This window comes from Balaenoptera ricei, chromosome 14 (genome assembly GCF_028023285.1).
Source record: "Balaenoptera ricei isolate mBalRic1 chromosome 14, mBalRic1.hap2, whole genome shotgun sequence".
NCBI lineage: Eukaryota > Metazoa > Chordata > Mammalia > Artiodactyla > Balaenopteridae > Balaenoptera > Balaenoptera ricei.
Genome location: NC_082652.1, coordinates 51513172 through 51528500, shown reverse-complemented (window position 1 = coordinate 51528500; position 15329 = coordinate 51513172). Strand labels below are relative to the sequence as shown.

General features: G+C 37.2%; 1 protein-coding gene across 2 annotated transcripts in view; it reads right to left on the bottom strand.

Moving 5' to 3' along the window:
* Nucleotides 1-15329, bottom strand: part of ELP2 (elongator acetyltransferase complex subunit 2) — a 47717-nt gene that overhangs the window by 13211 nt on the left and 19177 nt on the right. For both annotated transcript variants that reach the window (XR_009497380.1, XM_059895537.1), the window contains exons 12-17: nucleotides 13440-13589; nucleotides 10149-10337; nucleotides 7981-8050; nucleotides 7355-7450; nucleotides 7142-7199; nucleotides 6439-6511 (exon numbers count right to left, since the gene is read on the bottom strand). Coding sequence is in view for 1 of the 2 variants with exons in the window: in XM_059895537.1 (XP_059751520.1) it covers nucleotides 6439-6511; nucleotides 7142-7199; nucleotides 7355-7450; nucleotides 7981-8050; nucleotides 10149-10337; nucleotides 13440-13589 (636 nt within the window). In the remaining variant the exon portion in view is untranslated. The remainder of the gene's footprint in view (nucleotides 1-6438; nucleotides 6512-7141; nucleotides 7200-7354; nucleotides 7451-7980; nucleotides 8051-10148; nucleotides 10338-13439; nucleotides 13590-15329) is intronic.

The window sequence follows — 15329 nt, the reverse complement described above, 5'->3', positions numbered from 1 at the left end:
AACACAACTCAAAAGAAAGCTGGAGTGGCTATACTAACATCAGAGAAAGTAGACTTAAGAGCAGAAAATATTATCAGAAGTAAAGAGGTTCATTGCATAATAATAAACTAGTCAGTTAATCAAGAGAAAATAACAATCATAAATGTTTAGGATCTAACAACAGAACTTCAAAATACATAAAGTACAAACTGAAGGAACTATAAGGATTAAAAGACAAGTCCACAATTATGGTCAGAGATTTCAAAATGCCATTCACGATAGAACCAAAAGAATAAGGAAGACAATACTGTCAACCAATGTAATTCATATTCTCAGAACACTCGACCCAAAAGAAACAGAATCCAAATTCTTCTCAAAAGAACATGGAAATTTACCAAGATTAAATTTCAAAGGATTGAAGTCATACTATGTTTTCTGAACAAAATAAATTAAATTAGAAATCAATAACAGAAAGATATCTGAAAAACACTCAGTATATGGAAACTAATACATTTCAAAATAACCTAAGTTAAAAAATAAAATCAAAGGGAAATTAGAAAGTATTTTTAATTGAATGAAAATAAAAACACAACATACCAAAATTTGCAGAATGCCTCAGAAGCAATACTTAGAGGAAAACTTATAGCACTTAACACCTATATTAGAAAGAAAGATCTAGAATCAATGACCTCAGTTTTAACCTTATTAGAGACAGAAAAAGAAATGAGGACTTCCCTGGTAGTGCAGTGGTTAAGAGTCTGCCTGCCAATGCAGGGGACACGGTTCAAGCCCTGGTCCGGGAAGATCCCACATGCCGCGGAGCAACTAAAACCGTGTGCCACAACTACTGAGCCTGTGCTCTACAGCCTGTGAGCCACAACTACTGAGCCCACGTGCCACAACTACTGAAGCCTGTGCACCTAGAGCCTGTGCCCTGCAACAAGAGAAGTCACCACAGTGAGAAGGCAGTGCACCACAATGAAGTGTAGCTCCTGCTTGTCGCAACTAGAGAAAGCCTGCACACAGCAACGAAGACCCAACGCAGCCAAAAGTAAATCAAAATAAATAAAATAAATTAACCAAAAGTTTGTTCTCTGAAAATATTAATAAAATCATAAACTCATTAATTTCCTGGTCAATTCCCAGAATTCTCTCCCACCAAAAAAAAAAAAAAATAGAGGGTATGAGAGAGAAGAGACAAATTGCCAATAGCAGGAATAAGAAAGGTAACATCACTAGGGATTCTTCAGGTAATAAAAGGATCAAAAGGGAATACTATGAACAACTTTATGCCAATAAATATGACAAATCAGATAAAAGGGACAAATTTCCTGAAAGACACAAACCATCAAAGTACACCCACGAAAAATTAGATACCTTGAATGAAACAGCCCTGTATCTACTTAAAAAATTATAGGCAGTTAAAAACCTTCCCACAAAGATAACTCATCAAGGTCAGTTTGCTTCACTGGGAAACACTACCAAATATTTAAAAAAGGAAATACCAATTCTTCACAAACTCTTCCAGAAAATTGCAAAGGAGGAAATATTTCTATGAGGCTAGTATTACTGTGATACCAAAACCAGATGAAGCCATTACAAGGAAAGAAAACTACATAGCAATGTCTCTCACGCACTATATATGAAAGTTTTAAACAAAATTTTAGCAAATTGAATCCAATATATAAAAATACAAGAAATCATCAACAAAATGAAAAGGCAACCTACTGAATGGGAGAAAATGTTTGCAAATCATCTGATAAGGGGTTAATATAAAAACTATATAAAGAACACATATATCTGAATAGCAAAATATAAAATAAAATTAAATAAATAAATAAAAAATAGGCAAAGGATCTGAATAGACATTTTTCCAAAGAAGATATATACATGGCCAACAGAAACATGAAAAGATGCTCAACATCACTAATCATAAGGGTAATGCAAATCAAAACCACAATGAGATATCACCTTACACCCATTAGAATGGCTATCATCAAAAAGACAAGGAATAAGTGCTGGAGAGGATATGGGGAAAAGGGAACCCTGTGCCTTGCTGGTAGAAATGTAAACTGGTGCAGCCACTATGAAAAACAGTATGGAGGTTCCTCAAAAAATTAAAACTGGAATTAACATATGATCCAGCAATTCCACTTCTGGGTATTTACCCAAAGAAAATAAAAACACTGACTTGAAAAGATACGTGTACCCCCATGTTCACTGCAGCATTATTTATGATAGCCAACATATGGAAACAACCTAAGTGTCCATCAAATGGATGAAGAAAATGGATCAATGGATAAAGAAAACAGACAGACACACACACAATGGTGGAAGAGTATTCAGCCATAAAAAAGAATGAAATATTTCCATTTGTGACAACATGGATAGACCTTGTGGGCATTATGCTAAGTGAAATAAGTCAGACAAAGACAAATACTGTACGATCTCACTTATAAGCAGAATCTAAAAACAGCAACAATAAAAAAACCCACCAAGCTCATAGACATACAGAGAATGGATTGGGAGATGCCAGAAGCCAACATTGGGGGGTAAGGTGAAATGGGTGAAGGGAGTCAAAAAGTACAAACGTCCAGCTATAAATAACTAAGTCAGGGGGATGTAACATACAGCATGGTGATTATAGTTAATATTGCACTGCATATCTGAAAGTTGCTGAAATCTTAAAAGTCCTCAGCACAAGAAAAAAATATTTCTTGTAACTATGTATGATGATGGATGTTAGCTAGACTTATTGTGGTGATCACTTCACAATGTATACAAATATCAAATCATTAGGTTGTACACCTGAAACTAATATAATGTTATATATGTTAGTTACACCTCAATAAAAAGAACTGAAAAAAAAATATATATATATACACACACACACACATATATACATATAATATAAGCATTTGGGGTTTAGTTCCAGGAATACAAAGTTGGTTCATCATTTGAAAAATCAATCAATGTAATTCACCATATTAATAAACTAAAATGGGAAAAACATATGATCATGTTAAGAGATAAAGAAAAAACATCTGACAAAATCTAACATCCATTCCTGATAAAAACTCTCTGCAAACTCGGAACCGTAGGGAGATTTTGCAACCTGATAAAGAAGAGTCATAAAAAGAAATCCACAGCAAACATAATGCTTAATGGACAAAAACTAAATATTTTGTTCCTGAGATGAGGAATAAGGTGAGGACTTCTGATGTTACAACGTCTAGTCAACATTAAGACGTCCATATGGGAAAGGAAGAAGTAAAATTTTCTTTATTCACAGGCAACATAAGCATCTATGTGGAAAATCCAGTATCTACCATAAAGCTATAAGAAGTAATAAGTTTAGCAAGTTGCAGGATAAAAGACTGATATACAAAAAGCAACTGCATTTCCTTATGTAAGCAATGAACAATCAGACATAAAATATATGAAATAAGGATAAATCTGACAAAATATGTGTAAGACCTGACACTGAAAAGTACAAAATATTCCGGATAATACTAAGATGTTAACATTGGGGAAAATTGGGTAGGAGGTATAATGGTATTCTAGGTACTATCTCTGCAACTTTCGTTAAATATAAAATTATTCCAAAATAAAAGGCTTACTAAAAAAAAAAAAAATCCCTGAGAAATTAAAGATCTAAATAAATGAGAGGCATACTGCATTCATGTGTCAAGACTCAATATTGTTAAAATTCTTCCACAATTAATCTATAGATTCAATGCAATCCCCATCAAAATTCCAGCACATACTTTTGTAGAAACTGTCAAGCTGATTATAAAATTCATGTGGAAAAGTAAAGAACCTAGAATAGCCAAAATACATTTGAAAAGTGAGAAGAGAAAAGACAATTACTTCCTGGTTTCAAGACACAGTATAAGAAGCTATAGTTGTTAAAGAGACTGTGGCATTGGCATCAAAACAGGAAAGAAAACAGAAAGATGAGTAGGACAAAATAAAGTCTAGAAATAGACCCAAACATATATGGACAGCTAATTTTGACAAAGATGCAAAAGGTAAGAGGTGAAGGGATAGTCTTTTCAACAAATGATGATGGAACAACTGGATATCCACATGCAAAAAAAATCAACTGTAATATATACTCCATACAACAGGAAGAATTAATAAAAGATGTATCATAGGTCTAAATATAAAACTTAAAATCTATAAAACTCCTAGAACAAAATGCAGCAGAAGATCTTGAGTCAGGCAAAGATTTCTTTCTTTCCTTTTTCTTTTTCGGCCACTCTGCACAGCATGCGGGATCTTAGTTCCCTGACCAGGGATCGAACCCGCGCTCCCTGCAGTGGGAGTGTGGAGTCTTAACCACTGGACCACCAGGGAAGTCCCAGGCAAAGATTTCTTAGATACTACATTAGAAGCACAAACCCAATACAGAAAAAAAATTGATAAATTAGACTTCACCAAAACATACAACTTATACTCTTTGAAAAACATTGTTAGGAAAATGAAAGGAAAAGTCACTGGGGAAAACTATCTACATAGCATATATCTGATAAAGTAGTATCCAGTGTATATAAAGAACTTTTCAAAATTCAGTAGTAAGAAAACAATACAATAAAGAACTGGGCAAAAGATTTGAACAGATACTTCATCAAAGAAGACATGCAGTTGGAAAATTAGCACATGAAAAGTTGTTCAACATCATTAATCATTAGGGAAATGCAAATTACAAGCACAATGAGATATTACAAACCTATCAGAATGGCTAATGTTAAAAAGATTGACAATACCACACACTGGTGAGGGTGTGGAGCAACTGGAACTCTCATATGTTGCTAGTGGGATTGTAAAATGGTACAACCACTTTGGAAAATAGTTTGTCAATTTCTTAAAAATTTAAATATACATCTACCATATACCCAGCAATTCCACTCATATGTATTTACTCAAGAGAAATGAAAGCATATATCCATGCAAAGACTTGTACACAAATGTTCATAACTGCTTTATTAATAAAAGCCAAAAACTGGAAATCACCCAAATGTCCATTAATAAGTGAATGGATCAACAAATTGTAGTATATCTGTAAAAGGGAAGACTATTCAGAAAAAAAAATGAGCAACTGATACATGCAACAACATAGATGAATCTCAAATTATTATGCTAAATGCAAAAAGCCAGATGAAAAAGAGTGCATACTATATGATTCCATTTATACAAAAATTTAGAAAATGTAAACTACTCTATCATGATAAAAAGCAGATTAGTGGTTTACTAGGAATGGGGAAGAGGAAATCTGGGGGGCTGATGGTATGTTCACTATCTTGATTGTAGTGATGATTTCACAGGTATAAACATATGTCAAAATTTATCAGATTGTTCACTTTCAACATGCAGTTGACGGCACGCTAATGACACCTACATAAAGCAGCTAATAATGTTAGTTTAAAAAAGAAACGCACATACTTGCTACAAGTGAGCCAACTTGAAAAGGAGAAAGTAATCAATTATGTGATTGACAGTGCCCTAAGACACAAATTAGCTGCTCCGTAGAAGCACAGTTATTCTTGCTATTTATACCCTATTCTTTCCAAAGGCCCTTGCATTAACAGAAGGAAGTACCACCCTCTCAGTACCACCCTCACAAATAGGACAACAAACAAGGGGGGTGGGGCAGAAGGAGCACAACAATTATTTCTTAGGGTGTCCCTCAATACAGGCCAGTAGCAAGAAACCACAGCAAGAGCAGGGACAAAAAACAAACGTACCAAAAAACCCCATAGGTGCCCATCCAGGTGGGCAACTCTCATCATGCTTAAAACAAATAAATAAATTAATCTTCTTGGTTAAAACAAGTAAATAAATTTTAGGAAATTTAGGGGAATGTGTAGGTCTCAGACCTTTCACACAATCCTCCACAGTATATAGATAAATACTGAATAGGAAGTTCAAGATCATTCTCCCAGGCAGATGTCTGAGATGCACTATTCTGCAGTGTCACGTGCTGGTGGCTCACTGAGCTGGCCACCACCCTGACTCACTGTGGCAAGGGCCAAGGGACTCTACTCACTTAGGTCAGCACCCACAGTGTCCTCAAGAGATGGTCAGATGGAGTGCATGTTGCGGGGTTTCACCTTCTCATTTCCCTGTGTCTCCAGGACTCCCATTACTAAAAATTGATGTTACCACATTTTTAGCTCTCATTTTAAGGTATCTGATTAAATAGTTTCTGAGTAGGGGCATAAATCAGCTCAAACCAAGTATTTAAGAACAAAAATGTGCAGCTGAAACAGATTTAAAAGGCAACTGCAAGCTTCTGATGGGACAGAATGGAAAAGAGACTGAGAAAGCAAGATTCAGAAAAATCAGGCACCTGTGGCCTTTCGTGTCAAATTCTGCCTCCATCACTACTAAGCTTGCAGGAGCCTGATGACTCAAATAACCTGTGACCAAGTAGAATAAAAAAGTAAAATGCCCTACCTTACAAGCTGAGGCAAGCAGTGTCTTTGAATTGCTACAAGCAACACAAAATATTTCATAACCATGTCCGTATCTAAAATTTAAAAAGAGAAAATGGATGACCCCTGTAAATAGGTAATTAGTAAATGTACCTATTCTTGTGCTGCAAAATTTTTAAATGTGCTGCAAAGTTTTTAAATGAGAGAAGAAATCAATCTCTCCAGCTAACAGTTCTTTTAAGAAACATTGTACTTTTGTCTAGGCAAATACTTGGGGTAAAAGCAGAGACTGGAGAAAAATGCCAACTTCCTAGTAGTAATAAAACTTACTCAAACAACTAGATTAAAATACAAGTTTTCACCCCCAGCCAGCCAGTACCATAAATAACAAACCACAGAAAGGTCCTGATAGGGAAACACTGTAGGAAAAAAAAGACCAAGAGAATAACAAAACTTAAAACTTTTCTAAAAAGGAAAAAAAATAGTGTTATGCCTCTCTACTTTAAAAATCAAGACCAATAAATCTAGTAAATATAATACATAGCAATATAAATATCTTTGTGAAGTTTGATTCTGACCCCTTATGAAGGCCATCAAGAGATGTTTACAGCAGGGGGGAAAATGTAGGTAAGAGGAAAGCAAAGGAGAAAATCAAATTGGTTGGGAAGGGGGGATCACAAGTTACGATCGAATCAGACTAAAGAGCTAAGTCCAATTTAACTTACAGTTTTTGAACTTCAGGCCACAAAGTATTTTGCAGAAGATGATCCTCAGTGGGAGGTTCTACAATAAATTTATAGCATTGCAATTAATTTTTCCACTTTCATGCAGATAAACAAGTGAATTCTGCAGCACTTATTTAGGTCAGTGGTGACAGACCCCATACTATGTGTACTGTACTAATGATTCTAGCGAACCATCTTTTTGCCTTTTCTTACCAGTAAGTATGGAGGGTTGAAAGGCCACCTGGTGATATTCGAAACCAGTACTAGTCAACAGCTCCTCTTCATCAGAAGGCTGAGAAGCTATATCTCCTAGTTTAAAACAAACAACAACAGCATGAATGTAGTCACTATCTTTATGTCTCCTGCACATGTCCCAATATTAAGGCCACTAGTTAGAAAATAGTGGTACCTGAAGGCAGTGTAATTGAACGCTGCATCCGTGTGATGGCAAAGCCAAGGGTATTTCCACTACTCCGGTATTTTCCAAATGCGCTCCTTAGAGCACTGGTCAATTCCATAAAGATTCCTTCCTTTTCCTTTGACCTAATGTTTCCCAAACTTTTTAAACCGTGGAACACATTTTTCAAGCTATCCACATTAGCATCTGTGGTTGTGAGTGCTCCATGAAATACACTTTGTAAAAGCAGCACCCATTTCAGGGTCTGCATGTGTACACAGAGTAGCTACCATGAAATAGCTGATAGAAGAGAGATGCATGTATTGTGATTTTTAAAAATAATAAATCACCTGTAATGAACATTAGGTACATAATATACAAATGTGTAACTAGGTTTTAAGCACCACTATAGGTTCAGTAATTTTGGAGACGAAAGCCTTACCCTGAAAGACAGCTTTATTTGATAATCCCAAAGCAGGGACGGTAGCTCCTTCTGGAAGATCACTGTCTTGCTGGAATAAAAAGTATGATACAACTTTTAAATGCTACAAGTTACTGTTACCTCAGGCACTGTAAAAAAAATGTTATGCTCATAAATGCTGAGAAGCAGTGTAAAGACTATTTCACCATTTTGTGAGATATCTGCCCACACTTCCATTTCCTGAACCGAGAGATGCAATACTAAGCAATCACTCTCCAGCAGACAGGCTCCAGCTAATCCCCAGCCCCCACCCAATCCATAAAGTCGGGCATCCTCTCATCCATGAGCTCATCGAACCCTGACAGCTCAATGGGTTTCAGGGTGTGACAAGGAAAGCACTGTGCTGGCTTCTAGCAAAGAATGGGCTGAGAACGGAAGGCCTGGAGCTTTATTTGTATGCTCATACAAACACACATGTTTCCCAGGAAGGCACAGTCATAGTATTTTCATTAAACATATTTAAAAGTTTGAATATTTTAAAACCTTGTAACAGAGTGCCCTTTGAAGTGGCAGTAATCTGCTTATACCCTGCAATATCAATTAAATTATTACATATGAAACAAATGTTAACCATCAAAATTGGCACATGTCCATAAGCTAAGAGCATTTCTTAGAATTTAAATTTTAATACAGGGGCTGGAACTGAACACAAACATGAGCAATGGGAATTTAAACCATCACCAAGAATAGCTACCTGAGACACAGGATGCTTTATTTTAGAAAACAGGAAAAATAAAACACCATGGAAAAGAGCAATAAGAGGCACTCCTATATATCCCAACATTTAGTATGGGAACAAACCCAAAAAGCAGCAAGAGACTTTACGGTCTACAGGATTCCTGTATCTTAGGACACAGAATTGAATATACACCTGGGATTAGCCTCTTATGGAATCCTAAAACCACATTTCAATCCCTAGAATTGTCAGATCCTCAAACCAACTCGCCCTCCACCACCATATGCTTAGCTCGGTATAATAACCAGTCAAGGCCTCCCTTTTGATCTTGTTCCACTGTCCATTAGCAGTAGAAACAGCATAACAGAATCTTTCATCTCCTTTACCTAATCAAGAGAGCCTGTGGCCTGAGGCGCCCATGATACACTCCAGAAAACATAGTTGGACATTTCTTTTAAAATGACTCTTACTTTCTTCTCCAGTCTTACCCAGACTGGTGCTAGTGTCCCTGCCTTCAAAGTCTCTGGGCTCAAAGGTATCCTGCTCCCACAGAACTCTTCGCCCCAAAGTGCTTTTCATCACTTTCTTTGTTTAGGGACCTCCACTGGTACCAGAGTCTGAACTATGCCTGCCTCCCAAGGTCCTCTGCCATTTGACTTTCCCCCAGCCCCTCCATTTCCCTCTATATACTCTTCATTCAAGCAGCTCTGGCCACCCCACTGCTCTCTGTCCTTCCATCTGCCTATCAAAAGTGTACTCATCCTTTTCAAGCTCAGAAGCAAATTCATGACCCAACTCTAAGTACTGCAACGGACTGTATGACGTGCACTTCTGTGTAACACAACTACCTTCCTACTTACTTTCCCTTCCTTCAAAACTGGTTACTTTATAATGTTTACAATCTATGTATTTTTGTAAGTGCTCAAATCTTTCGTAGAAAGGAGGTATAAACAAACATTAATAAAAACTTACCCTTTCAAAACTCAAATGAAGCCCCATTTTCTCATTACTCTACTACAGCTACCACTTCCTCCTATGAAAATTACTTTAGCCACAAGATTTAGCAATTAACTGGTTTCATCTAATAATTACAGGTACATTAGTTCCATTGTTCACTACCCCTAATCTACATCTAGATGGTAATCTCCTTGAAAATATGACCCATCTATTATGCTTTATCGTAGTTACCAAGCACAGTGAAAACGCATAGTATTCGTGCCTTAATTTAACATTTTAATTCTTTACAGTCTCTTGGGCTTAACTGTTACAAAATTTCTTAAATTAATATTTAAATTACTGCCTGCCACAGTGCACACAAAAGTTTGTCAAGCCAATAATAAAATGATTTGACTTTCTTTCTACCCATATACTCCATTTACAGCCTTAAGTGAAACTTCCTAAAATTTTATATGAAGTGGCTAGATCTAGTTAAAACATTTAGAGGAATACTCACATTACAAAGCGCGTGATTCAGTGATTGGCCCGTAATGGCACAAAAATTTTCCACAAAATTTCGAGGTGCAGAAAATACTCGAAGAACTTTTTCATCCGCTCCAGATACAAACTGAAACCTACTGATCATTGCCAAACACTTCAGGTCATATCCATGTATCTGAGGCCTTGCAATTTCATGCCAGGTCACCTGGGTATCAAAATAAGATAAACAAAAATGATCACGTGTTTCAAAAACTGAATTCTTTCCAACAAGCAAAATATCAGACACAAAATTATTCATTATGCCATGGAAATGTGACCATGGGGCAGATTCATCCATGTTGTTCTGTTTATCAACAGATCAATACTTTTTATTGCTGAGTAGTATTCCCTTGTACGGCTATACCACAACTTGTTGATCTATTCACCTACTTATAGACATTTGGGTTGTTTTCCAGTTTTTGTCTTACTGGAAAAACAGTCACAAATTTTTGTGTATAAGTCTTTGCATGAATGCATTTCTCTTGGGTAAATACTACCTATGGGTATAATAACTGGATGATGTGGATGTATATTTAAATTTTTAAGAAACTGCCAAATGATTTCCCAAAGTGGCTGTACATTTTACAATTCCACCAGCAGTGTATGAGAGATCCACCTGCCCATACCCTCCCTCATCAACACTTGTGCAGTCAGCCTTTCAACTGTAATCATTCTAATAGGGGTGTCACGGTATCTCATTGTAGCTTTAATTTGCATTTCCCTAATGACTAATGGTGTTGAGAATCTTTTCCTGTTCTTATTTTCCATCCATACATCTTCTTTGGATAAACATCTTTTGTCCCCTTTTTAAAAAAAATGTATTGTTTTCTTATTACTGAGTTCCAAAAAGTTCTTTATATACTCTAGACAAAAATCTTTATCAGGTATGTGTTTTGTAAATACTTTCTCCCAGTTTGTGACTTTTCATTTTCCTGACAATGTCTTTCAAAGAGTAGAATTTCACATTTTAGTTAACTCTGATTTATTGATTTTTTTAAAAAGGATCATGAATAAACAACTGAGTTATACTGATAACAAATTACCAAGAGCCACAGAAAACCACTCCAAAATTATCTGCCTTGTTTTTTTACTTGACTATAGCGTTGCTCCCAATGTCCTCAACTCTATCAATTTTAATCTACCACATGCTGCTGACGCCGAAATGTCAGTGGCCAATTTCATTAGCTTCATGGACTGACCCAGAGTCAGTTCCATGAATTTTTATCAGAAACTGAAGCTGACTATACTTTCTCTGAGTATACAGTTCAATGGTTTATCAGTGGTAAAGTTTTATTGCAGTTTTTTAAAGCTCAGGGCCAAGCCTGAAAAGTTTCCTGAACAAAAACTGGCCTCGACTACTATTATGTAACACTATATGATGTTAGAAATTAGCTTTTACTACAGACTTGACAGTGTTTCTTTCTTTTTTTGGCTGCGCCACGCTGTCTGTGGAATCCTAGCTCCTTGACCAGGGACCGAACCCGAGCCCTCGGCAGCGAAAGCACAGAGTCTCAGTCACTGGACTGTCAGGGAATTCCCTTGTTAGTGTTTCCTAATGAATTAAACCTAAAATTACAAGGTATTATGAGAACTTTTATGTGGAACTGAAGTAAACACATTTTGACAACTAACATTTTAATTGTTTGAATTATAAAGAATATGTGTATGCTTAAGTTTCCTTTAACTGAAATATAGTTGAAATAAAATGTAATGTTATGGGCTTCCCTGGTGGCGCAGTGGTTGAGAGTCTGCCTGCAATGCAGGGGACACGGGTTCGAGCCCTGGTCTGGGAGGATCCCGCGTGCCGCAGAGCAGCTGGGCCCGTGAGCCACAGTTACTGGGCCTGCGCGTCTGGAGCCTGTGGTCCGCAACAAGTGAAGCCGCGGTGGTGAGAGGCCCGCACACCGCGATGAAGAGTGGCCCCGCTTGCCACAACTAGAGAAAGCCCTCACACAGAAACGAGGACCCAACACAGCCATAAATAAATAAATAAAATAAATTAAAAAAAAAAAAAGTAATGTTATGTTAGTTTCAGGTGTATAACATAGTGACTCGACATTTAAATACATTACAAAATTGTCACCATGGTAAGTCTAGTAACCACCTGTCCCCATACAAAGTTATTACAGCATTATTGACCATATTCCTTATGCTGTATATCACACTCCTGTGACTTATTTATAACTGGAAGTTTGTGCCTCTTAATCCCTTCACCTATTTCACCCGGCTTCAAACCTCTGGCAAACACCCGTTTTTTTCTTTGTATCTATAAGTCTGTTTTCACTTTGTTCATTTGTTTTGTTTTTTAAATTCCACATATGAGATCATAAGGTATTTGTCTTTCTCTGTCTGACTTACTTCACTCAGCACACAATCCTCTAGATCCATGTTGTGATAAATGGCAAGACTTCATTTTTTTTCCTTTTTTAAAAATTTTTTTTTTAACTTTATTGAAGTATATAGTTGATCTACAATGTTGTGTTAATTTCTGCTGTACAGCAAAGTGACTCAGTTGTGCATATATTTCAGACTTCATTTTTTTAACAGCTGAGTAATATTCCATTGCCTATATACATCTTCTTTATCTACTCATCAATGGACACTTAGCTGCTTCCGTATCTTGGCTATTATAAATAATGCTTCAATAAACATAGAGGTGAATACATCTTTTCGAATTAGTGTTTTTATTTTCTTCAAGTAAATACCCAGAAGTGAGACTGCTAGATCATGGGGTGGTTCTATTTTTAATATTCTGAGGAACCTCAATACCACTTTCCACAGTGGCTGCACCAAACTTACATTCCCACCAACAGTGCAGGAGGGCTCCTCTCCTCCACCTCCTGGCCAACATTCATTATTTGTTATCTATTTGATGATGGCCATTCTGAAAGGTGTGAGGTGGTAACTCATTGTGGTTTTGATTTGCATTTCCCTGATGATTAGTGATGCTGAGCATCTTTTCATGGGTCTGTTGGCCATCTGTATGTCTTCTTTAGAATGCTTCAGTTTTTAAGAAAATACGAAACTGTTTTCCAGAGTGGCTATACCATTTTACATTCCCATTAGCAATGTAAGAAAGATCTGGTCACTCGGCATCCTTACAACTACTTGCTATTGTATTTTATACCTTAGCCATTCTAGAGAGTGTGTAGTGGCATCTCATCATGGTTTTAATCTGCATTTCCCTAATGGCTAATGATGCTGCCCCACTTTTCATGTGCTCATGGATGCTTTGTAAAGTGATCAGTCAAGTAGGAAGACATTTTACCTGTGATTGGTCTTTTCTCTTCCATGGAGCAAAAAGTCGAGTTGTCTGGTCAGTACCAACAGTGACGATAAATTCTCCTTCTGGATCCCATGTTAGGTCTTGGACACCATCAAAGTGTCCTGAAATAACAATCTCTGGAGTCCACTCTCTCTGCAATGAAAGTGCTCATGACACATCAAAATAATCAAAGACCATCACTCAAAATTAAACCTGATAATGCCTTCATCCCTCAGGTCTGATATGGGAAAGACCTTAGCTCCCAAGGAAGGTGAAGAGCTAAGTAAACAAGATGGGAACTTAATAGGATCTGTTTTCCAGTCAAGTATCAATATATTAGAACTTAAACATTCAAACATGCGTTGTGTCCTCTAAAGCAGTAACCTTGGGAAAGTCCCCTCCATTCATCATTTATGACTGCCTCCTAGAACACTGCCTAACCTTTTTGTGCCTCAATTAACCCTTCTGTAAAAGAGCTACCTACATCATATGTTTGTTACAAGAATTAGATGAATCTATATTTGTACAAGGCTGGCCCATTCTAGATACTATGTGAGTATTTACCTGTCAAACTAAATAGTAGAGCACTGTGTAATGTGAGTCTGTAGATTCTGTGTGCCTGACCAACTGTCTTTATTAAGTGAAAAGAGCTGCAGGTGTAGAGGACAGAGGTTAAATCAAACACAGTTAGTCCACCTCCTGAGGGAACCTGCATCAGCAACCACATAAACAAAGAGTGAAATGAAATGCAGAAAACGTCATATGCCTGGTCCACAGAGCACCTTTTTCAACAACTCAAGTGGTGGTAAAACTTGAACTTTAGAGGAAAGTTAAATTTGTATAAATAGCTAAAAGGTCATTCAAAGCCAAGTGTGATGAATATGGTCAGCTAAGCTATATTATTTTCTGGTCAAAAACATAAATAGGCTGGAACAAAGAAATGCTGTTAATTTCTTCTGTGACATAAAAATTGATTCTAAAGTTAGCACTAATGGGAGGTTCCAGAAAGTTCTGAACAAAGTGCAGCACTTTGGACTATGGGTACAGTCCTCAGGGGCAGTGTTTGTTTTTAGAAATCACCCCTGATTGTCATAAATTTCCACTCTGGTGTGGGATGCTGACAATGGAGGAGGCTGTGCATGTGTCGGGGGCAGGGGAAAATGGGAACTCTGTATTTTCTGCTCAATTTTTCTGTAAACCTAAAATTTCTCTAAAAAATAAAGTCTAGGCACTTCCCTGGAGGTCCAGTGGTTAAGACTTCACCTTCCAATGCAGGGAGTGCGGGTTTGATCCCTGGTCGGGGAGCTAAGATCCCACATGCCTCTCAGCCAAAAAACCAAACCATAAAACAGAAGCAGTATTGTAACAAATTCAATAAAAGACTTTAAAATCGGTCCACATAAAAAAAAAAAAAATCTTTAAAATAAATAAAAGTCTATAAAAAAAATCACCCTAAATACTTGGTAAATAGCTATTATAAATATGAAGTCAAGTTATAAGCAAAAGTACAGTGAAATTCTGTCCTCTGGTTTGAGATTCTCCCTACTCAACTGATGCTTTTTTCTATGAAGGCCCTCTGAAGACCAGCTGAAATACGGCTCAAAGGAGCTCTGAACAAAATTAAGGGACTTCCCTGGTGGTGCAGTGGTTGAGAATCCGCCTCCCAATGCAGGGGACATGGGTTCGAACCCTGGTCCAGGAAGATCCCACATGCCACGGAGCAACTAAGCCTGTGCACCACAACTACTGAGCCTGCGCTCTAGAGCCCGCGAGCCACAGCTACTAAGCCCGCGTGCCACAACTACTGAAGCCTGCACTCTAGGGCCCATGTTCTGCAACAAGAGAAGCCAACGCAGTGAGAAGGCCTGCACACTGCAATGAAGAGTAGCCCCC